We start from the raw sequence: 21942 nt of genomic DNA, 5'->3' as shown, positions 1-21942 counted from the left end.
CCCTCAGCAACCCCTGTCCCTCATCATGCCGGGTCCCTGGGACCCTTCCGAGGCCCCCTGCAGAGGTTCTAGGTAGATCTGGCAGGCAGAAGTTGCCAGTGGGACCCAGAGCGGTGCTTTGCACTGGGAAGGGTGGTTCTGAAGGAAGCTGGGCTCAGAAGGCAGAAGGCAGGGAGTGATTAGGCAGAGATGCCCCTTCTGGTTGACCTTGGGCCTGCTTCTCTGGGCCCAGACAGGGTTAAGGGGGCGTTTGGAAGGTCCCCAGAGGGGGAACCCGGCGGAAGTGGGACACCCGGGGCCGGACCGGCAGGAGGACCTGGAGGGCCTCTGGGGGCACAGGATGGAGCTCTGGCTGCCAGGAAGGGGATTCGATGGGGGCAGGGTGGGGGCAGACGGGGAACAAGCAGCTGGGCCGTCTACAGGCGAAACAGTCTGTTCTAAGAAACTGAATGAGAGCAGCTCTCAGAGTCAGAGGCTGGACCCCCTGGGCTCAGGGAAGGAGGGCTGCGGGGTTCTCTAAAATGGGGACTTGGTGAAGAGCCAGGAGCAGAGGGCAGGGCTTCAGAAGAGACAAGTTTACAGCCTCTTGGCTTCCCAAGGATGCTCGGGTTTGTGTCAGGATGAAGACTTGGTCTCCACTTCCCAAGCCCTCCCTCCACTCTGCCCCTCAAAAGCCATAAAGCTGTAGGGCCAGGGAGGATATCAGCCACAGGCCAGACAGGGTCAAAGGGGCCAGGAGGAATCCCCCTAGGGTCCCACCTGTCCTGGAGAAGGGCCAGGTGCCTCTGGGCACTGTCAGGGTGTGGCACAAGAAACTCCAGTGGGCACAGGGATAGTTCTACCTAGTTTATTGTTTGTGAAGGAGGGCCTGCTATGGGGGGGGGGACCTACCAAGGGAGGTGGGGGCAGCACAACCCAGGATAGGTCAAAGGAGGAAGAGGAAGGAGAGAGAAATCCTCTGGAAGGCCGGGGGGGGGGGGTAGTTGACAGGAGGGAGAGGAGGTATCCAAGGCTAGGGAGATCTGGTCCAGAGAAGACCCAGGTAGGCCTGGCCCCCAAAGGCCCCGTATTCTAGGATGGATGAGTGTCAGGGCGACAATACTTAGAGAGGGCCTAACTAAAGTCTAGCAGATTCCATGACAGAGACAGGTGAAGTTCTGGCTCCCACCTGGTGGGGGACTAAGAGTTTCTAGACATTTCTAAGGACCCAGAAGCATCACCACCCACCCGCTGCGAGCACAGGGTTTGGAAGCCCCCAGAGAGTGACAGGGAAGATCCTGCTGGGGGAGGGGGCTTTGCCATGCCTGAAACCGAACCCCAGCAAGAGGAACCAAGTCCACCTCTAGACAGCAAGACGGCCGAGAAGCAAGACCTCTAGGGACAGAAACACCAGACCCAGGCTGTGGGGTGGGGGGCACCCTCCCTGCCCCTCCGTGCCCCTGCTCCCATCCTCCCCCCAGCTGGAGCCTGGCCTCAGCAAGGTGTGCCCAGGGGCAGGAGCGGGGGCGACTCCCTGGGCTTGTGGAAGTAGATGGAGGAGGGCATCTCGGACTTGAGCTTGCTGTCCGAGCCGCTGACGGCTGAGGCCTCCGGGCCGCCGCACTGCCCACAGCAGCAGCAGCAGCAGCCCAGGAAGGCCCGGCCCAGCGGCCTGCAGAGGCACAGCAGGAGCACGGGCGTGATGGCTCCCTTGAAGAAGGTGGAGAACTGGTTGATGAGGCCCAGGAGGTCCAGGGTCTGGCGCGTCAGCTCCGTGGACAGGTAGGCTACCACGATGTTGCAGACGTTCTCGGGGAGCGTGCAGAGGGCGTAGACCACCGTCAGGCCCACCAAGGTACTGCTGAGCTGGCTCTCGCACTGCTCGTGCTTGCCGGCCCGGCACTCGGGCTTCCTCCCCGGAGGGCCCCGCACCCGCCACGTCACCAGCTGGCAGGTGACGGTGAAGAGGATGGGCAGGCAGAAGTAGCAGCCAAAGTACCACCACATGCGGGCGTTCTGGTAGGTCATCACCAGCGAGTACAGCGACTCCGGCAGGCTGGCCGACGGCTTCATGATGCACGAGTCCAGCGTGCCCGCGGTGGGGGAGGGCTCCTGTGACAGCTGCCACAGCAGGAGCTCGGGCACGGCCAGGATCATGGAGCCCACCCAGATGACGGCCAGCTTGGCCAGGATGGACTGGCACCGCTCGATGGGCCTCACCTTGGGCAGGGTGCTGGTGGCTACGTGGAAGCGGTCGATGCCCAGGGCGCAGAGGCTGAAGGTGGTGACTCCCAGCGAGGTGACCTGGGGGCAAAGGCGTGGAGGAAAGGAGCACGTGGTCAAACCCAGGGGGCCCGGGGACGGCGGGCCGTGCCTGGTCTCCAGCCTAGACAGGGAGCTGAGTGGCAAGTGTAGGAATGACAGGAATGATATTTAGTGAGCATTTCTCACGCGTTAGTCAACAGGCATTTCACACCCGTCACCCAATCCTTGCAGCCAACCATCCCACACGGGAAGAAACTAGCTGAGGCAGGACGAGTGACTCTGTCAATGGCAGAGTTGAGGTCCACGTGCAGACTGGCCCGACCCTTTCCAGCCTGCTTCTTTGCCTCTTGGGCGAGGGAATGGACGGCCTGGGTCCCACAGACCCTTGTGCTCTCTGAGACCTTGGAAAATCATCTCTACTGAAGCATCCAGACAAAGACATAGAAGTTCTGGGTCTTTGCAGGCCCTTCCATTCCCACATCCCATTATGTGCATCAAGTGAAAGGTTTTCGAAACATGGCTGAGATACACACACACGCACACGCACACACATTCACATACACACTCACTCTCCCCATCCTGCCCAGAAAAGCCCAGGGCCTGGCTGTAAGGGGAAGCAGCCTCCCTCCAAAACAGCCTGTGCCCACCCTCCCCAATGCTATTCATTGAGCGCTGAGGAAAATCACGCTGGGAGCCAAGAGAAAGAAGCCAGAGCAGCAGGGGAAGAAAGTGCCAGAGAGCAGAGAGGAAGAGGAGAACCCTCCCAGGCTGCTGGGTGGTGCTCGACCACACTCAGGGATTGTGCTCACATCCCCCCTTCTGTCCAAATTCTTCCCTCTTCTGGCTCATTAACATTGCCACCGAGTGATCTTTGTGAGAACCCGTGCCCCTCCCGTGGCAGGGAACCCCAGGCCTGAGGAGGAGCAGACTTTGGGGCTTGGACAAAACCAAAAAACCCAAATTCCAAGTTACCTTCTCCTGCTCCCTCCTGGGGACCATCCTCAGATCCTCCCTATAAAAGGGCTCCAGAACAGGTTATTTTAACTCCTACTCCATCACTTGGCCTAACAGGAGGGTCTATCAGCTCATGATATCTCCATCCTTGAGGAGGATGGAGGCCACAGCCTGGGTATTAGGAATGCTGAGACCCACAGTCAGGCAGGGCCAGGCTTCCATGCAGACAAGAGTTCCCATCCGTCTACCCTCCTCCTCTCCTGGCAAAACCCAACACTTACTGAATTATGTTAATTCTAAGGACTTTGTAACTAGTACCCACTTAATCCTTCAAGAATTCATTCAGATAGTTTTAATTATTATTATCCCCAACTTACAGAGGGCAAAACTGAGGTATAGACAGGTTAGGTCACTTACCTAAGTCACTCAGCTAGAGAAGGCCAAACCCCAGTTCCTGACCTAGTCCTTGTATCCAACCTCTCACAGGGCACCTGCACTCTGTACCCTCCGTGCTAACTAAGAGGCCAAGGGTAGCCCCAGTGGCAGGATCTTCTCTGAGGTTTGAGTACCTTTGGGTCCCGGGTAGGTGGTCTCCCTGGGCTGGGAAGGACACAAAGGGCTACACCGACTGCTGAGCCTCAGGCTGTCCAAATATGAAATCATTGCTAAATGCACTGGGAACTGGGGACAGAGTAGGGAATAGAGCCCAGACACCTGATCCTGGCTCCTTCTCTGCCCTGGCAAGTCACCCCCGTCCCATAGCACCCTCCACTCTCAGGAAGAGCAGCAGCCTTCATGGGGAGGCCACTCACTAAATGGTCGTTTGCCGGGGGTGCCTGGGTGGCTCAGTTGGTTGGGCCGCTGCCTTCGGCTCAGGTCGTGATCTCAGGGTCCTGGGATTGAGCCCCACATCGGGGTCTCGGCTCGGTGGGGAGCCTGCTTCCTCCTCTCTCTCTGCCTACTTGTGATCTCTCTCTCTGTCAAATAAATAAAATATTAGGGAAAAAAAAAAAAAGGTAGTTTGCCTATTTTGTGCCCCTGGACAGACACAGTGGCCTGCCTCGCTGGGTCTTGCCCTAAATGCACATAGATTGGTATATTTTTGTAAGGTTTTGATTAAGCTGTCTGTGTATGGTCACACCTCCATCATCACCCATGCACCTGCCTTAAGGTGGAAGTCCCCAAAGGTGAGGATGATGGTTTACTTTGGAACTATGGAAGGAACCTGCCAGAGGGGCCATCTGGTCTACCCCGTGGTTGGGAGCTAAGCAAACAAGACGGGAGATGTGCCCTGCCCAGGGATACCCAGTGTGTCAGAGACAGAGCTGATACTGAACCCCCTGCCCCCGGACTCCAGCACCCTTTCAGAGAGCAACGACCATCATAGTAGGGAAGAGACTTTCTTTCTGGCGTTTGCATTCATGGGGATTGGACACTGGCTTGATTTTGGGGGAGGCTGCAGGAAACTGGGATCTCCCTTCACTCGTCGCTTGCAGAAGCAGCATATTCAGAAGTGAAGAAGGGCAGGGCAGCGGCAGTGGCAAAGAGGGAGGGAAAGGAGACAAACGGCGGACAGAGCGATTTCCTGGGTGGACAAATGGAGGGGAGTTAAGGTGGGGGAGGGGGCAGCTCAGAGGAAAGAGAAATGGGAGAGATGCTCCTTGAGGCTGCTCCGGAAGCAAGAGCCCTGGCTGGGTCTGAACCCCAGGGCTCCTGCTCAATGCCCTGATCCCCTCAGCTGGCCACGGTTACTTGAGAGCTACCAGGAACCAACGCAGCATCTGTCTCCTTGCCCAAACCGGAGGAGAAACGAGATAGAGCTCCAGGCCCCTGGGCTCCTGCGCACCCACAGAGCTCACTTCCGCCAGCCCCGGGCCGAGCTCCAGCGTCCGCACACTCACCTCCATGAAGGGCACGGCCCGGCAAGAGGCGTCGCCCAGCAACCTCTGCTTGGTGAGCTCATTGAAGATGACCACAGGGAGGCAGAAAAAGAGGACCAGAAAATCCCAGAGGGCCATGCTGGCCAGGATGGAGTTCCAGGCGCTCTTCAGGTAGTAGCTGTGCCACACGACGCACATGACCGACAGGTTTCCCACGATGCCCACGGCGAACACCACCAGGGCCAGGAGCATGATGGCGTACGCCCCGTAGGAGCTCTCAGTTACCGGGTACAGGGGGTTCTGAATCTGCAGCCTCTGGCCCGGCATCCCTGTCAGATTGGCCCGAGGCTCCTGGCCGCTGCCTGCCGTGCCCCCATCCTTGTCTGGGTCGGGGCTGGTGGCCACCAAGGGCTTGGTGGGCTGCAGGCCAGCGGGGTGCATGGGCCGGGGATACTCGGCCCACTCCTCGGGCACATATTGCTGTACCCCCTTGGCCTCATCGTCCTCTGTGCCTCTCTTGGACCGGTTCTGAGGCTCCTGGGCCTCGGCACCCCCGGAGACCCTGATCAGCCCTGCGGCCAGTACCACGGCGAGAGAAATGGCCAGCGACCACAGCTGCTGCATGGCCAGAGGCGCAGGAGGCAGCTGCCCCCCGAGGAGCAGGTGAGGGCGCCGAACCCAAGTGCGGGGCTGACCAGGGAGAGAGAGAGAGAGAGACAGCTGGCCTCTTGGTCCGCCTCCTGTCAGGCGTCTGGCATCACCAGCCTGCTCCAGTAGACTCCAGCGGCTCCCTCCCACCCCGCCGGCCACGGGCTGGGCAGGGCCCTCTGCTGGGCATACAGCACTCTTGGCTGCCCTCGCCTGTCTCACCCTCCAGGATGCTCCTCCTTCTCCTCCTCCACCTCCTCCTCCTCCTCCTCCTCGGAGCCCCACAGGGTAGCAGCAGATCAGACCTTCGGAGCCCCTGGAGACCACCTGCTCCTGCCATGGAAGCCAGAGAGGGCATGTGGCTGGCCTAGGGTCCCACAGTGCACAGAGACGTTGCCGGGACCGAAACAGGAGCCGGGACCGAAACAACGGGCCTCCAGCCTTGGCCTCAGGACACACTTCTCAGGTGGCTCCTTCCACTTGAAACCTGCCGATGACACTCGCTGTCCTTGACCCTAGCCCCCCACAGACTTCCCCATTAATGCTCACAACTGCTCGACTGCTCAAATGCTACCATCGCCATTTCTCAGGCTTGCAGAGGTCAGTGACTTAGGACACAGCTTACCTGTGCTGGAGCCCGGCCCAGGACCCTGGTCCGATTCAGAGCTTGTAACTCAACAGGCACTGGTCCACCCGCTTGCCTCTTCAGCACGTGAACTCCTCTCGGGAAGCAGCAAAATCAAAACTTTAAAACCACATTCTGGGGCACTTGGGTGGTTCAGTTGTTAGGCGTCTGCCTTCAGCTCAGGTCATGATCCCGGGGTCCTGGGATCGAGCCCCACATCGGGATCCCTGCTCAGCGGAGACCCTGCTTCTCCCTCTCCCACGCGCCCTGCTTGTGTTCGCTCTCTCTCTGCATCTTTCTCTGTCAAATAAATAAATAAAAATCTTTAAAAAAAAAAAACAAACCACTTTCTGATCCAGGCACGCGATAGATGGACATTCACAATAACCAGTATTTACTGAGCACCTGCTATGCCCGGATAGTCAGAAAACAGAAGTATAAAAGACCTCTGCCACCAAGCAGCTTTCTCTCTGGAGGGGAAAGGAACATGTCAATAAATAATTATAATTCAGTGTGATAGATGTTGTGAAAGGCAAAGGACAAGTTGCTGAGGGAACCCACAGGGGACTGGAGGGATCTGGAAGGCCTCCCAGACGAGCAGGCATTTGAATGGTGCCTGAGATGTGACTGAGTCTGCCACACAGATGATGGGGAAGGCAGTGCTCTGGGCGGAAGATACAGCAGGGCGATGGCTTAGAGATGCGACAGGGGCAACACACCTGAGAGCCAATAGGAATGTCAAGGAGACAGGGATGCAGGAGGCTGTGGGAGAGAGCCTGGGAGCTTGGGGAACCCGGACAGGTCAGAACTGCAAGTTCTGGGAAGGACTGTGTCCGCCCGGCTGGGAGGTTTCCATTTAGCCCAAAGGCCGTGGAGAGTGCTGCAGGCTGCTGAGCAGACGAACAGTGACTTCAGTGGGTTATTTCCAGGGATCCCTGATGGCCACCTGGGGTCATGGCAGGTAGCCGGGGGCTGGAGGGTGGGGGATGCAGGAGGACGGGAGGCAGGGGCACCCTTGCGGGAGGCAGCAGTCTAGAGGGTGGCAAAGAACAGAGCACAGGAAAACCGCCAGTGTTGGGGGCTCTGGCTGATCCCTGGGCATGGGGTGGACCGGGAGACACTCATCTGTGTGGGGGAGAACGTGGTGTGAGGGTGGGAGAAAGCCTCAGCTTTGTGCTTGTGGAACTGCATGGGCCACAGTCATTTGGGTCAAGATCTAGGCTAGAGCTGGATGTGGAATAGGAGGGTGGAGGTGTGGGTCAGGGGGCCAGAGAGAGTGCGAGCACACCGAGGGGAGGGTGCGGGGTGAGGCCTGAGGGCCCCCTCACCCACAGGCAGCCTGAGGAAGGGGCGCAGGAAGAAAATGGACAAAAAACAAGGAGAGGGCAGGCTGCTGTGTCCCATGCCTCCCAGCCAGAGCAAGACAAGAGCGGCTAGACCTCTGGGGCCTGAGCTGCAGGTCACTTGAGCTCTCGGCAAACATTAACCAGGGCCTCCCAGGAGCATAGCATCTTGGAAGGGACTTTCCTGGAAGACTTCCTGACCAGCAAAGCCTCCACACCCACAGGGGCCCCGACCTGCTGCGTGAAAATAGGAATCACAAGAAAAAAATGAAGAGGTGGAGGAGAAGAAAAGAGAAACACTGACATACACTCAGACAAGGTCAGGGAAGCGTCTGCAGACTTTTCAATGCTTGCCTTTCGGGCTTCTTACTGGTCATCCTTTTCATGGGGACAAGTGGCCCAGGTGGCCGCAGGACTGACCTTGTCTGGGGTTCAGAAGTCAGGTCAGCCAAGGACTCTGCTGTCCCCTTTGTTGCCAGCAGCCCCCTGGCAGCCCCCCACTCCCAGCAGAGCAGAGCAGCCAGGACTCAAGGTCACATCTGGGGAAGGGTGGAGGAGGCGCTGGAGGAGATGCGCCGGGGGCCCAGCCCTCATCCCCAGCATCATGGGGTCCCCCCTCGGAATTGTGCTTTCTCAGTCCCACTGGAGAACTGACCCCTGGACCTGACCGCGAGTGAGCCAGCTCCTTCCAAATGCCCATGACACTTGGGGCGTTGTTGTTCAGACGACCTTCTGCCTTGTGGTGTGGCTCTTTTGGTAAACAGAGTCACCACCCATATCATCACCACTGTTCACTGAGCACTCACCAAGTGCCCGGCCCTGTACTGAACACTTGATATAATTTTCCCACTTAATCTTGATATTAGTACCCCAGGCTCAGAGAGGTAAGGTCACTTGCCCAGGGGCACACAGCTCGTGAACACCAGCTGGAATCCAAATGCAGGTTTGTCCAACTCTGAAGCTAAAACCCTCAACCACTCCTTTGTGTAGCCTTACAGAATTTTATCCAGGAGGAGACCCTAAGGATGATGTACACCAGCCCCCTCACTTTTCAGAAGTGGAAACTGAAATCCAGAGAAGTCAAGGCAAGACTCTGATACCCAGTGCTCTGTGTCAGGCGAGTGCAAACACAGTGTCGCCCATAGACCAGGACTGGCATGGGGTGAGCCAGGAAAACGTTAGCCCCCTCCTTCTTCTTTATACTTATGTATACGCCCCCATTGCACTGCAGAGTATGCCTGGCATGGAGCAGGTGGTCCAGAAACATCCATTGGCTGAAAGGGCACCCCCTCCGCAGGTCCTGAGCTTCCTGGGTGCAGCTAGGGCTGTTGGAACGTCAGAGGCCACTAGATGGAACCAGATGTTCAGTGATGGAAGTTAAGTGCGCCCGGTCTCCCCTCCTACCCACCCCACCCTGCCCAAGACCTGGTCCTGTCTCCCCTCCTACCCACTCCACCCTGCCCAAGACCTGTCCTCAGACTCTCCACAGCTGTCCGAGGGGGCAGTCTGGAGATGTGACAGGGGGGGTTCCCAGGGGCCAATAGCCCGGGGTGGGGTGGTGGTTCACTTATCCCCTACCTACCGTTTCACGCCACCCTTCCTGAGGGCACCCAGAACAAGTCCCCCAGAGGTGCTCTTCTCCTATCCCTGCCAGCTTCTGCTTTGGGGAGTCCTCTCCCTGGGCCAGCTGCGAGTGCCTCCCTCATTCAGCAAGCACACCAAGCAGAAGGCAGAGGCTTCCCTAGCCCTTGGGAATGTTTCTCCCGGATCTCAGGAATTCCCCATTCCTCTCCCTGGGAATTTCCCCAGAGCTGGCAGAACAGGTAGTGAGGTGGGACAGGGTGGGAGAGAGCCTGGGACTGTCCCCTGGCACTGAGCAAGGTAAGGGTGTCTGGACCGTGGTGGCAGTGCCTTCTGGAATCGTCGGAGCTAGCGTTTCGTGGAGCAGGCTCTGCGCATGCGCTCTCCGGTGGAGTGCGCACTCTGAAACTAGCCTGTCCGGATGTAACTGCTCAATGGCTCTGCCCTGACTCTGTGTGTGTGTGTGTGTGTGTGTGTGTGTGTGTGTGTGTGAGAGAGAGAGAGAGAGAGAGAGAGAGAGACTTTGGCCAAGCACTTAACCTCTCTGTGCCTCAGTTTCTCCATCTATAACTTGGGGGTAACAGCAGGCTTGCTGTGGAGGTGAAATGAGCTCAGGTAGGTAAATCACCAGCACAACATCTGGCACACAGTAAGCAAAGCGCTCGCGGCCGTGACGGCTCACCGAATTCCCGCAGCAACCTTCTGAAGCAAGGGCTCCTATCCTCATGTCACAGATTGGGAAACCGAAGCTCAGAGAGGCAGGAGAGGAATGCAGAGCCAGGTTTCCCCCTGCCAGGCTCTCAGCCTGAGCAGGGACGGCAGCCGGCACCAGACGATGGCGGGGGCGAGGGGAAGTGTAGACACCTCTGACCCCATTGGATTCCCCCAGGCCAACTCTCCATACTCTGGGCTCCCAGGCCCAAAAGGCACTTGAGTCCCGCTCTGGAAGACAGGCAAAGGGCCTCAAACGGGACAGCGCGTTTCTAAAAGTCAAGGCATCTGACAGCTGGTTCCAGCTCTGCTGCAAGCCTGCCTGTAATCTCAGTAATCACTCATTCATTTATTTAACACATACTTACCGGAGCATCTACCATGTGCCTGACATCATCTTAGATACTCAGGAAAGTGGACAATACAGGCATGACCGCTGCCCTCATCAGATTCACATTCACGTGAAGGGAAGGAGGCAGCCACTGAAGAAACTAACCACCAAACAGCATGCCGACGAAGTGTGGAGACACGGAGAGTAAGAGGATGGTGCCCTGGGATTGCGGAACCTCTCTGTCCTCCCATTTTCTCCGTGAAAGGTAAGGAGCATCATCTCGGCCCGGAGGTCTCCTGAGGATGCTATTGCAATGAAATGTGGGCGTTTGTGAAGGCATTTGCCAAAGGAAAGACGGCCACGGTACTGTATGGCAGGGGTTCACCAACATCTGGAAACTTAGTGGAAATGCATATTCTCAGGCCCCTCCCCGAACCGCTCCATCAGAAGCTCTGGAGGCAGGTGCAGGGACCCACGTTTCAGCAGACTCTGCGGAGGACTGCAATGCGTGCTGCACTTGAGAAGCCGCGTGTAAGGAATTCCAGTGGCAGTGGGTGGGAGTGTCTCTGCAGACCCCTCTGGGCTGTGCTGGTGGAGGGGGCAGAGGGAAGAAACTGGCCCTGGGAGCTCCCAGAACACCGACTCAAGGAGCTCTGGTATCTTCCTGTCAGTTTCCTCTGTCCTTGGCATTGTGGACACTTGATATATGTGTTTAAGAAAAAAAAAAAGACACAGAGAGAGAGAGAACAAATAAACGGTAAGTAGAGTCATAAAACAACTCACCAAATCTTACTTGTTTTGTGATACCCAAGTCCCCTCACTGGGGAGGAAACCCCTGGCTTTCTCAACAAAAGGAAGACTTACCACAGTCAAGGTAGTCAGTGGGAAGACGTCCATACCGGGGCGTCTCTCATGAGAGCTCTTGCCCAGGCGTGGCCACACCCCTAAGCACCCCACCCCCTCCCAGAATGCCATGTTCCAGACACATCTCCCCTTTCCCCAGCCCTCTGCAGTACAGCTGAACCAAGGCAGGAATGTTCAGACTTGGGTAAAGTTTCGGGTTGCCTTGTCGATCTAAGCATAGCTCGTTACAAGGAATCTGACAGTGTGGCCAACAAGGTGTCATTCTACCTTCCAGATCCCTGAGCACCTCCACTGTGGTTCCCAGCAAGCAGCCAGCACCAGGAGCTCAGTATAGGCACTACTCGCCTCCAGGGGTGACCAGAGTCCTCTCTTGCCCACCTAGACTACCCTCTGGGTTAAGGTTCCCCCATCAAGATGCTTTAAAGATCACCCTAACTTTCAGGACCCAACTGATTGGCTCCATCAGCACAAAATCCCAAATTTTTACATACTGTAGGAAGGGAGTGGGTCATGCTGGATGTGTTTAACAAATGTTTATTGAAAGCCTACTATGTGCCAGACACATACTTAATGTTCAAAAGCATTTGTCACTAATGAGCAACAAGCCATTCTTTGAAACCCTTTCTGGACAGAGAGGTCACTACCATTTGAGGCAGCCCATTCCCATTTTAGATGCTATAATAATGTAGAAGTTGCTCCTTTATTAGAAATGTGACTCCAGGAAGACCCACCCATTGGTTCTGGATCTGTTCCCTGGAGGAGACAGAAAACACACACACACACACACACACACACACACACACCATCTAGTGTGAGATACTCAGAGGACCCAAAATCAATTCCATAAGGAGTAGGACTGGCCCCAGCGACAGGCAGAGGTGTGTGTAGGACACCAGCAGGACAAGAGTGAGGGCCAACAGCAGGTCTTCAATGAGTCAAAGAAGGCTTCCTAGAGAGAAGTCTCACAGGGGATTTCTTCTGGAGCAGAGTCTGGATGGAAGTGAGGGAGCTGGTTTGGCAGAAAGGAGGTGGGGCAAAATTTCCTGGCAGGGAGGTGGGGAGGAAGGTTTGATTCCAGGCAGATCCAGCCTGTTGGGTGAAGCGGAGTGTCACCCAGCCCGAGGAGCGAGCTTGGCCCCGGAGTCACAACAGCAGGCAGGTGAAGAGCTGGGCGGCAGTGAGGTGAGGCTGAAGGCGTCTGGGAAACGCACAGAGGGCCGTCCTCTGTCCTCTCCTGTCTGGTCCTCCCTGGGTGCTCCCTAGCACGAGGCCACCTAAGTCCCTGACATACTGGGCTGTTCCCTAGGACACCTCTACTGGATTCTCATCCCCAGGAGCAGGTTGGAGGGCTCTCTGAAGATGGGACCTGGTTGGGATAAATCCGGGGGAGAGCCAAAGCCCAGGCTGTGACTATCAGAGGTGTGGCTGCAGCCATGGGGACGTGGAGAAAGCCACTGAAGTTTCTGTTTAAGCAGTGACAGCCTGGGAGATGAAGCAAGTTCCAGACACAGTGTTGTTCCAGGGTCCTGCCCCCACACCACCCCCCACTGCCTCCCTGAGCTCCCCGCCCCCACAGCCCCTTGCCCTCAGGTGCTGGCGCTGGCGGCCCTCTCTCCTCCCCAGCCCGCACCGCACAGCCTTGGGGCAGCCCAGCCAGGACAAGCAGATTATTCATTGCCAGGTGCCCTGGCCATGTCCTTTCTGCTTTCTTGCCCTGATGTCCTGACTTGAGCTGCCAGCAGGGGCTCAGCACAAAAGAATGCAGTGTGGAGCCAAGGAGGAGGGCTTAACCCTTGCCTGGGCGGCATTCAGGGCGCAGGTAGGGTCGGGCTTGCGGGAACAGACAGCTGAACTTCTACTTTGTCTTTCTTTTTCTTTTCTTTCTTTTTTTTGTAAAGTAGGCTCCAGGCCCAATGCGGGGCTCAAACTCACCACCCCGAGATCACACGCTCTCCCAGCTGAGCCAGCCAGGCGCCCCTGAACTTCTCTGCTTTTGAGTCCTTTTGAGCCCGAGAGTGGCACCTCTTGCTCTCTTTCTCTGGAGTTGGTGGAACGTCCTAGACACAGCATGAAGTTAGATTCACACAGACCACTCTTTCCGTAGTTCCTGCCTGTAGCCTTGGGCAAGTCACTTAACCCCCCTGACCCTCAGGGTTCCTGACGGTAAATGAGAACAGTAATACAAACTTCAGAGGGTGTTTCTGAACCTTAAATTATACAACTTAAGTGACATTCCTGACCAAAGCAGGTTTTTTATAAATATCAATTCATTGTCAATTCCCTTCCTGTCTCCGTGTAGTCCTATCCTGTCCATGACACCAGTCCGCATTCCTCTGGTCCCACAAGAAGCACAATGTTCTGCCCCAGGATTCTCCACATTGTGAGGCCTCTGGACCTGCTGTCCAGCTGGCCTGGCCACTCAGCCCAGCTCGGGTTGCTGATGGGACCTCATGCCATGTTGCCAAGATCCAGGGACTCTGAGGGACCCTGGAATGAGCTCGAGGGTCTTCTCTGCTTCTCCTAGGGGGAGAGGTTTCATCTATGCCCACCTTGATCATTGCCCCAGACTGGGGTGGAGAAGGAGAAGACGCTCCAAAGGGAGGGGAACTAAAAGACCCTGGCTGCAGCCCCCTGTAGGACCCATGGAGGAGATTCCCCCGTATGCAAAGGAGGCTAACAACCGACTCAGAGACCCCAACCCGGGTTGGGCTTCTCTCGCCCTGGAATCCCAGCCCAGCCCATTCCCCGGAATTAGCAGAGCCAAGCCAGCTGTCCAAGGTCTCGAGTGAGACTTGACCCCATGGGTGGACAGAACGATTTCTGGCCCCAGGCAAAACTCCTCCCACTTCTGGCTCGCCTTGGCAGCAGAGGTCAGATCTTCCCCTTCTGAATCCTCTGGGAATCCGGAGTTTTCTTTCCTGTCTAAACCAGCCCCAAAGTCCCGCCGGTCTCCTTGCAGACTCGTTCGTGGTTTTGCCTGACTTTGAATCCTGTGACCATGGAAACCGGGAAGGGAAGGCCTTTGCTGAAGCTACCTGATGAGGGTATGGACAGCAGGGACATAGGTGCCTGGTTAGCTGCTGCACCCTGGCGCCCAGCGGGGCTCCTGACATTAAGTCCGCACTTCATATGTACTCATCGTTTTTGTTCTTAGCAGGGCTGTGCAGTCCAGACCATGCAGAGAAGCTCACCACTTGCAGCAAAGCACCCAGACTCGGGAGGACTTAGAATGTGTGGATTTCTTCCGAACCCTCCTTTTGGGTTACCCTGTGGCAGGCTGTCCCCATCTCCCTCTGTTGAGGTCCCTCTAGCCCACAACCCTGAGCTGTGGCTCCCACAAACTTAACCACAACTCCAGCCATTTGTCCATCGGAAATGACAGGAAATCCCAGACTTCTCAGCACTTGGGCAGGCTCCAGGGTAAGAAGGTTGGGAAGACAATACATTGCCCCTTTCCCGTGTCTTCCCCCCATGTGGGCATGTCTGACCCACAACTGCCACTTCGGGAGTCCCCACTCAGGACATCCCCCAGATGGGCCCATGTGGCCAAAGTCTGACCTGGCTTCTAGGACTTTGGCAAGATGCCCTTGCCAACAATAAGGAGCACTGTGCCTTCCTTTGGGTAGAGAATTCCCCTGCTGGGACCCAGCCATCGCCTATAAATGTAGGCTTTGGTAGAAGAACTCTCAGGCCCTTCAAAGTCAGTATTCACAGTGGAACATCAATGAATGACACCTAGTTGATATTTTTGTCTGTTTGCTTTTGTTTCTTGGGTGAGGAATCGTTCATAGAAAGCTGGCACCGGACGGTGGAGAGACATATTCAAGTCTGTTTTGCAATCCCCTGGACTTTTTCTCTTTTGCCGATTCTAACCCAGGCGGATGGCATCATGTATGTGTCTGAGGTCAATTCGATCGGCGTGCATCTCCCTCCATGTTAGAGTTACAGAGCTCTCCGAAGGCAGCTATACACAGAGATTTACATTTCTTTCTGGAATGGTTGGGGCAGGGGTGTGGTGCAACAGATGGCGAGCAGGTTACAGGTGTGTCTGGCTGAAAAAGGTCTCTGGCTCAGCGCCTTCTGATTGGCTGTCCGTGAGTCACTGGAGCTGGGTTCCTTGGGCAGAGCTAATTGGCTGTCATGGAGTCAGGTTCATGCCCTGCCTTATCTTTAGAGCCTTCCCTAGCCAGCCCAGACGGACAATGTTCCCGTATCAGCAATGACGCTTTCAGGCTGCTGACTGCGGGTCAGTGGGACATGCCCCTTGGGTAGCTTTCCCAGCAGTCCATGGTTTCACCTTGACCTTGCTACACCCCGACACTTCAAGCCTTCTGTGCCCTATGGCACCCACCCTGGAAGTGATTCGAGGGGACTGTTCGCTGGCCGGCTGTAGCCTGGCAGAGCCACAAAGGGGTTTCCTCAGATCTGAAAGCCTCACCTGAACTGACTGACAACATAAAATGTTTGTGGGTAAATATTCTAGAAAGTAATTCCAGATTCTGGGAAAGGCCTCCAGGGAGCCGGGCAGGGAAATGTGGCCATGGTAACTCAGGAATTTCTGAGGGTCTAATAAAGAGGAGGAGAGAGGTGGGAGAAAGAGTCCTCTGCCCTGGCTTTTCAGACCCAAGACACCCCCAGACACACAGGCTGTGGGAAGTGCGTTGTGTCCCAGTCTCAGGCCGCACGTACACACAGAGCTTCTCCCTTTCCCTAGGCCCTCTGCGGGTGTGGCTTCATGCCCCCTGCCCCCCACCAGCCTGTGAGGGATGGGCCCACACGTCTATCCCCATGTTTGAAATGGGACAGAGCAAGGCCTTGACAGGGATACACAGGGCCTAGGTCACAGGATGGAGACAGCAGCCAGGGGGAGCAGACATAGGGACATCTGCCCCCAGCAGCACTTCTCGAAGCTCTCTTCCTGCCTGGCCATGGCAGCAGCTGCCACCCTCAGTCCTCCCTTTGTGTCCAGGGATCACTCGGCATGGACACTGGAGCTGGCACACTGTCGTCTTGAATGAGGGCTGCAACTTCTGAGAAGCTCTGGGATTTCAACAAACAACCACGAGCTTCCCTCTGCCTACCTGAGCCTACCTGAGCAGAATACAAGTTTTGTGTCTGGGCAGTGGGGCAGGATGGAGCTGAGAGGCCTTGGCGGGCCCCTGGCCAGCTCCTCGTGGCTGCCAAGCTGTTCAGTAGTCCCCTGGACACCCAGCCCCTGCCCACCCAGACTGGCACAGATGCCGTCCAGGGCACCTAGGCAGAATGCCAGAGGGAATTTTCCACCTGCCTGGCTTTGTTATCCATTCTGTGGTCTGGAGCCTGGGCCTGGGGAGGGGCAGGCCTCCTCAGGTATGTGGAGGAGAGCCCCTAGGTTGTCTTGGGTGACCTCACACAAGACTAACCAACTCTTGTTTTGTTCCATGGCTGCTGACAGGGTCTCGCCTTTCCTCTGTAGAGAGATGTGGGAGCTTAAGTTGTCACTGGGCTGTGAAGCCCACATGGGTGCCCAACAGAGCACCAGGGTTAGAAGGAGTCTTGGCTCACCCAAGGTTCACCCTGCCTTGTAGAGATGGGGCTATGAGGCACCTAGAGAGCAATGGGTATGCCCCAGGTTACAGAGGGAGGTGGTGGCCAAGCCAGGACTCAAATCCAGGTTTCCAGACTCACATTCCAGTGTCTTTGACCACACCTTCTAGTCGTCCCCCAGAGCTCTCTTCTCCTCCAGCCTCGCTCCTCCATCTCACATTAACTTGGGGTGCCCATCTCCCAGCCCTGCTCTCCTTACACACCTGTCCTTTCTCCTTCCCTTTCTCCTCCTCCTTCTTCCTCTTTTTAAGATTTTTAATTTATTTATTTGGGAGAGAGAGAGGACAAGTGGGTGGAGGGGCAGAGGGAGAGGAATGAGCTCACGCCCCACTGAGCACAGAGCCTGAGGTGGGACCCTGAGATCATGACCCAAGCTGAAGTCAGATGCTTAACCCACTAAGCCACCGAGGAGCCCCTTGTCCTCTCTTTTTGGCACAGGGTTTGTGGGGCCCGCCTCCCCTCCACACCTCCTCAATGCGAGAAGCAGCTCTGGGAGGCTCACCACCTTTGGGGTGCTCCCCCAGCCCTGCCCCCTGCCCAAGCTGAGCACTCCCTGGGGGGGCTTTGGGGTCAAGGGTGGGGCCAGAGTTGCTCTAGGAGTAGCTCCTGAATGACGAATACTGAAACCACCGGTGACCAGGGGAGCCTGGAAGACTCCAGGGGAAGAGATTAGAGGCAGATAGCTGAGGAGTCAGCAGCTGGTGGGGAGTGGGGGGGGTGCCTGAAACCTAGAGCCTCTGGGAGTGGCAGAGCCTGTGGTGGGGGCAGGAAGGGGCTTTCTAGGCCACTCAAATCTCTCCACTGGTTTGGGAGCCCCAAGACCCCATCCTGGCCTTGGGCCACCTGTGGGGGTATGGAGTTAGACAGAGCCCCTGGTGTCTCCAGGCCCCATCTCCCTCCCACCATGAAATGACCCAGGTGCACCTGCTCCTGGGAGTAAACAGCAAATACAAGGCCCACGGCAGGGGCGGGGTAAGGCTGAAACTGGGTGCCGGGAGCCAGATGACTCACGTTCTCACTCTGAGGCCACCAGGGATGAGACGGGGAGTAGAGGATGGGGGAAGGACAGATGGGGCCACAACACAGGCTGACGTAGGTTCCACACGCCCCTCCTCGGGGACTTCTGAAAGTGTCCTCGGAAATCTCTTTTCTGACCTCTTTATTTTATTGAGTTAGGGGACTGAGCCCTATAGAAGCCCCAGGGAGGACAAGTGACTTATCTAGAAACACACGGCATATCGCTGGTCTTGGGACTTCTGAGCTGTGGGTTTGAATCCCAGAGCCAGGAACTGAACTCCCAGCCCGCTTGCCCTGCCCGGAATCAGACCCCACAGTCTACCGGGAAGGAGTCCAGAGAGAGATTTGTAATTGTAACCATTGCTAAAGAAGCAGACAAGTCCCAAAGCTACCCTGGGGACAGGGGAGATGTGGGTGCGCGTGTACGTGCGTGGGGCCCTGCCGCATCCCTGCCCTGCCATTAGCAGTCAGCAGGGTGTCACCAATCCCCAGAAGCCCTGCCCAATGGCGTGACGTCATGGGGCTGGACCTGCTCTGCTGGAAAGAACGGTTCCACCCTGGTGAGGGGGTGCGGAAGGATCCAGGTCTGGCTTTGTGTCAGCGGCCAGAGCCAGCTCTTCCTACCCCCACCCCGAAGGAGGCAGTAAACGCAGAGAAGGCAGCAAACCCACCGGGGGAGGGGGACCTAAACTCCCCGTGTTCTTCCTGCTGCCCACCTCCCTCCCCCTGAAACCCAGGACCCTCTGGGTGCTGCACCCAGCGGCTGACTGAGTCAGTCATCTGGGGCCAAGCTAGGAATAACAAAGTCCAGCCTCCCCTGAGTACGTGTGCTACTGCGGTTAGGAGGGGGGGAATTTAGCGACATGAGAGGAGCAGGTCATGCTGGCAAATCTCACTTGTCAGGTCTGGTCCGCAGAGACCGAGGCAGGTTTCTGGCCTCACTGAGCCTCTTCTGTGACGCCAAGATGAGAACGTCTACCTCGCAGAACTGTTGAGGGGAGTTGAAGGAGGAACCTGAGTATAAAAATCCGGGGCAAGTTCTGGCATATCACAATAGGGGTTTGATTTCCAGAAGCTAAAAGTAGTAGAGAAGAGGACTCTAATTTGCCCCGAGTTTTTAACAGAGATGAATAGTGTGGACTCTTTGTCTTTCCTGTATGCCACACTTTTCTGAAAGTCATTGAGGAGGTGCCTGTGGCCACCATGGCTAATGGAGTTAACATGGGGCCCCTCCTCCAGAAGCAGAGCTCCAGGATCTCGCTAAGAGGAAGGCCAGAGAACAACAGGAGCGTTCTGGCTACTGCACACATCCGTGCATCCTCTCCTCTCTGTGTTTGCGGGGGGGGGGGGGTCTGTGTTTTCTGACTAGAACTCTTCACCGTTCACTCTCAACCTCTTCTCTACCACTTCATTTCCACTCCTCCCTCAAAGCCCCCAGAGAGGCTGACACAGAGCAACAACCCCCTCTCTGAGGGGGTGGTTGCCCTCCCACAGGCACCCACAGCAGCCGCGCTTCCTTTCTTGCCATTTGTCACCGTGCCTATCCAAGCATTCCTGACACTCTCCGATGAGTTGTCATCTCAACTGGAAGCCTCCCTAGGCCAGAGACCTCTTGCTATCTTGAATTCCCAGTAGAGATAAGAGCAAACGTTTGCCCCATGAATGCATGGACCGCACAGGCTCTCTCCGTGACCTGTTTCTCCGGTCTGTGTAGGGGGAAGGGCCTGACGGACTGTCCATCTCAGAGTGCCCTGGACAGTCACAGTGTAGGCTGCTGTCCCGTAGGATTGTTCATTGTGCCCCCCCTTCACGTCCCGGGGTGTCCAGTTTTAAAACGTGACAGTCAGTCACCCCAGGCCTGAGAACCCTGGACAGGAGACACGGTCTTGCCAACCAAAGATTTCATGTTAGTCTTCTCCATTGTTTCCTTCTTGTCACCCCTTTGTTCGGTTTCCCGGATGTGCTGTGGGTCACTGGTAGAGATAGAGATAGAGAATGCTCTATCCGGGCCTGGGCCGGGGTTGTAGGGGACAGGGGACAACGAAGACACCTGTGGGGCAGACGGACCAGAGTGAAGTGCCTCCCAGCAGAAAAGTTCCTCTCCTCACACTCCAGGGCTTATTGAATTAAGGAAGCCAAAGCTAAAAGACAGAGAAGTTGCAGCGAATTCAGTAGGTCCAGGATAAATATGTAAAGAGGAAATTACCTTACAATCAAGCTCTTTTTGTTGCTAAAGCTGCAAGAGTTCGGGGCGGGGGGGGGGGCAGCTCCCCCCTAGAGGGAGTGAGTGCCCAGCCCCAAAGTGCCCAGGGGAAAGGCGAGGAGACTTGGGACCCTCCTCCCAAATACACACCAGTGTGGACCCCCTTCTCCCATGCTCGGCGGAACGACCTCTCAGGGGAACGGCTTGAGGGGGCACGGAGAGATGCCTCGGTTTCTCCACGTCCACCAGCTCACATGGAAAGACCTTTTCTGTTTCCTTTGTATTTCGGTGCCGGAGGGGAAGAGGGGAAAGGTTGAGGGGGTGCGGACCGGGAGGGGAGAGGGAAGGGGAGAGTGGGAGGGAGGAAGGGGGTTAGGGAGAATAAATGAGTAACCACAGCAACCAACCCATAAATCAAGATCCATCAAGTCTGGAAGAGACCTTGAGGAGGCATCTAGCCAGCACCTTGTTCAATTTATTCAGCAAACATTGATTTAGCTTTATGGGGTGCCAAGCACTGGGCTAGGCCCTGGGGATACAGAAATGAAAAAACAGTCCTGCCCTGTGAAAGGCGGCAAACTTCCGGAGGGGAGGAGACCAAGAAGCAAGCTGGCTGGGATGTCGGGATGGAGGGAAGCCAGGAGTGGTGGCAGAGCCCAGAAAGTCCCCAAACCCAGAAACTGGGGGAAATGGAGGATAGGGGGGATATGTCAGAGACAGGACATCTGACCTCAGGTCTGAAGGAGGAATTGAGACAGCTAGCTGAGAGGAGACAGACCCCCTACCCCAAAGAGACACGGAAGAGCGGGATATTTCTAGAACCTGGAGGATTTTAATATGCCTTCTTTTCCTTTGAAGATGTAATTGGCCTTATTAAGCCATTCACAAATTGGACAGCATCCCATCCAGTAAGTAAAGAGATGCTCCTTTTAATATTCCTTCTTAAGAAAAATTACCCCCAAACTGGGAATAAGGCAAAGGATGACTGCGTGATCTTTCAGAAATACCCTACGGCATTAACAAGCCCACGTAAGGATGCCCAGATGCTTTAGGGAAGACAGCTCGGTTTGACTTACTATTCATGACTGAGTAAGGTCCCATAGGGCTGTCTAAATGTAGATACTGGGGCAACTGGGTGGCTCAGTTGTTAAGCATCTGCCTTTGGCTCAGGTTTTGATCCCGGGGTCCTGGGATCAAGCCCCACATCGGGCTCCCTGCTTGGAGGGAAGCCCGCTTCTCCCTCTCCCACTCTCCCTCTGCTTGTGTTTCCTCTCTCACTGTGTCTCTCTCAGTCAAATAAATAAATAAAATCTTTTTTTAAAATGTAGATGCTAACTTGCAGGAAACTGATAAGTGGCAAGTAATTTTTAACTGGTAGGAAAAAATCCTATCAAAGAGTGGGTATTATTGTCTTATAAGACAACAACCAACTTCTTATCTAACTCTACCATCTTCTTCCAGTATTCTGCTTCCCACTGACTAGATACATGGGGTCTCTCGTACTCATTGCTGAACCTGCTTCACACTTAAACTGAAGCTTTGATGGATGCTTACTATTCATAGGAATTCATGTTTTTCACGTTCTGAAAGCAGTACTTTGTTTTTTGTTTTTTAAGATTTTTATTTATTTATTTGACAGACAGAGAGCCCAAGCAGGCGGAAAGGCAGGCAGAGAGAGAGGAAGGGAAGCAGGCTCCCCACTGAGCAGAGAGCCTGATGCGAGCCTTGATCCCAGGACCCTGGGATCATGACCTGAGCTGAAGGAAGAGGCTTTAACCACTGAGCCACCCAGGTGTCCTTGAAAGCAGTACTTTGATGGCGTGCATGCAAAGTCACGGTGGGAAAGGAGAGCTGTGTATGTCACGTTCAAATAGAGGTAAGTGGACGTTTGACTTAATAGTACACTAGCAGACTGTTCGGGTGGTTTCTTATGAACATACCCTTATCATACAACC

General features: G+C 55.7%; 1 protein-coding gene across 1 annotated transcript; it reads right to left on the bottom strand.

Annotated features, from left to right (window-relative positions):
• Positions 1 to 1244: 1244 nt before the first annotated feature.
• GPR37L1 (G protein-coupled receptor 37 like 1) lies at positions 1245 to 5891 on the bottom strand. Its single transcript, XM_032878255.1, has 2 exons — positions 5100 to 5891; positions 1245 to 2283 (listed from the first exon to the last, which is right to left on the bottom strand). The coding sequence occupies exons 1-2, from the start codon at positions 5700 to 5702 to the stop codon at positions 1474 to 1476; spliced, it is 1413 nt and encodes a 470-aa protein (XP_032734146.1). The 5' UTR covers positions 5703 to 5891; the 3' UTR covers positions 1245 to 1473.
• Positions 5892 to 21942: the final 16051 nt, after the last annotated feature.

The sequence above is a fragment of the Lontra canadensis genome, unplaced genomic scaffold (assembly GCF_010015895.1).
Source record: "Lontra canadensis isolate GAN:19392208 unplaced genomic scaffold, GSC_riverotter_1.0 scaffold63, whole genome shotgun sequence".
NCBI lineage: Eukaryota > Metazoa > Chordata > Mammalia > Carnivora > Mustelidae > Lontra > Lontra canadensis.
The sequence above is the reverse complement of the archived record's forward strand: the minus strand, read 5'-3'. Positions and strand labels throughout refer to the sequence as shown.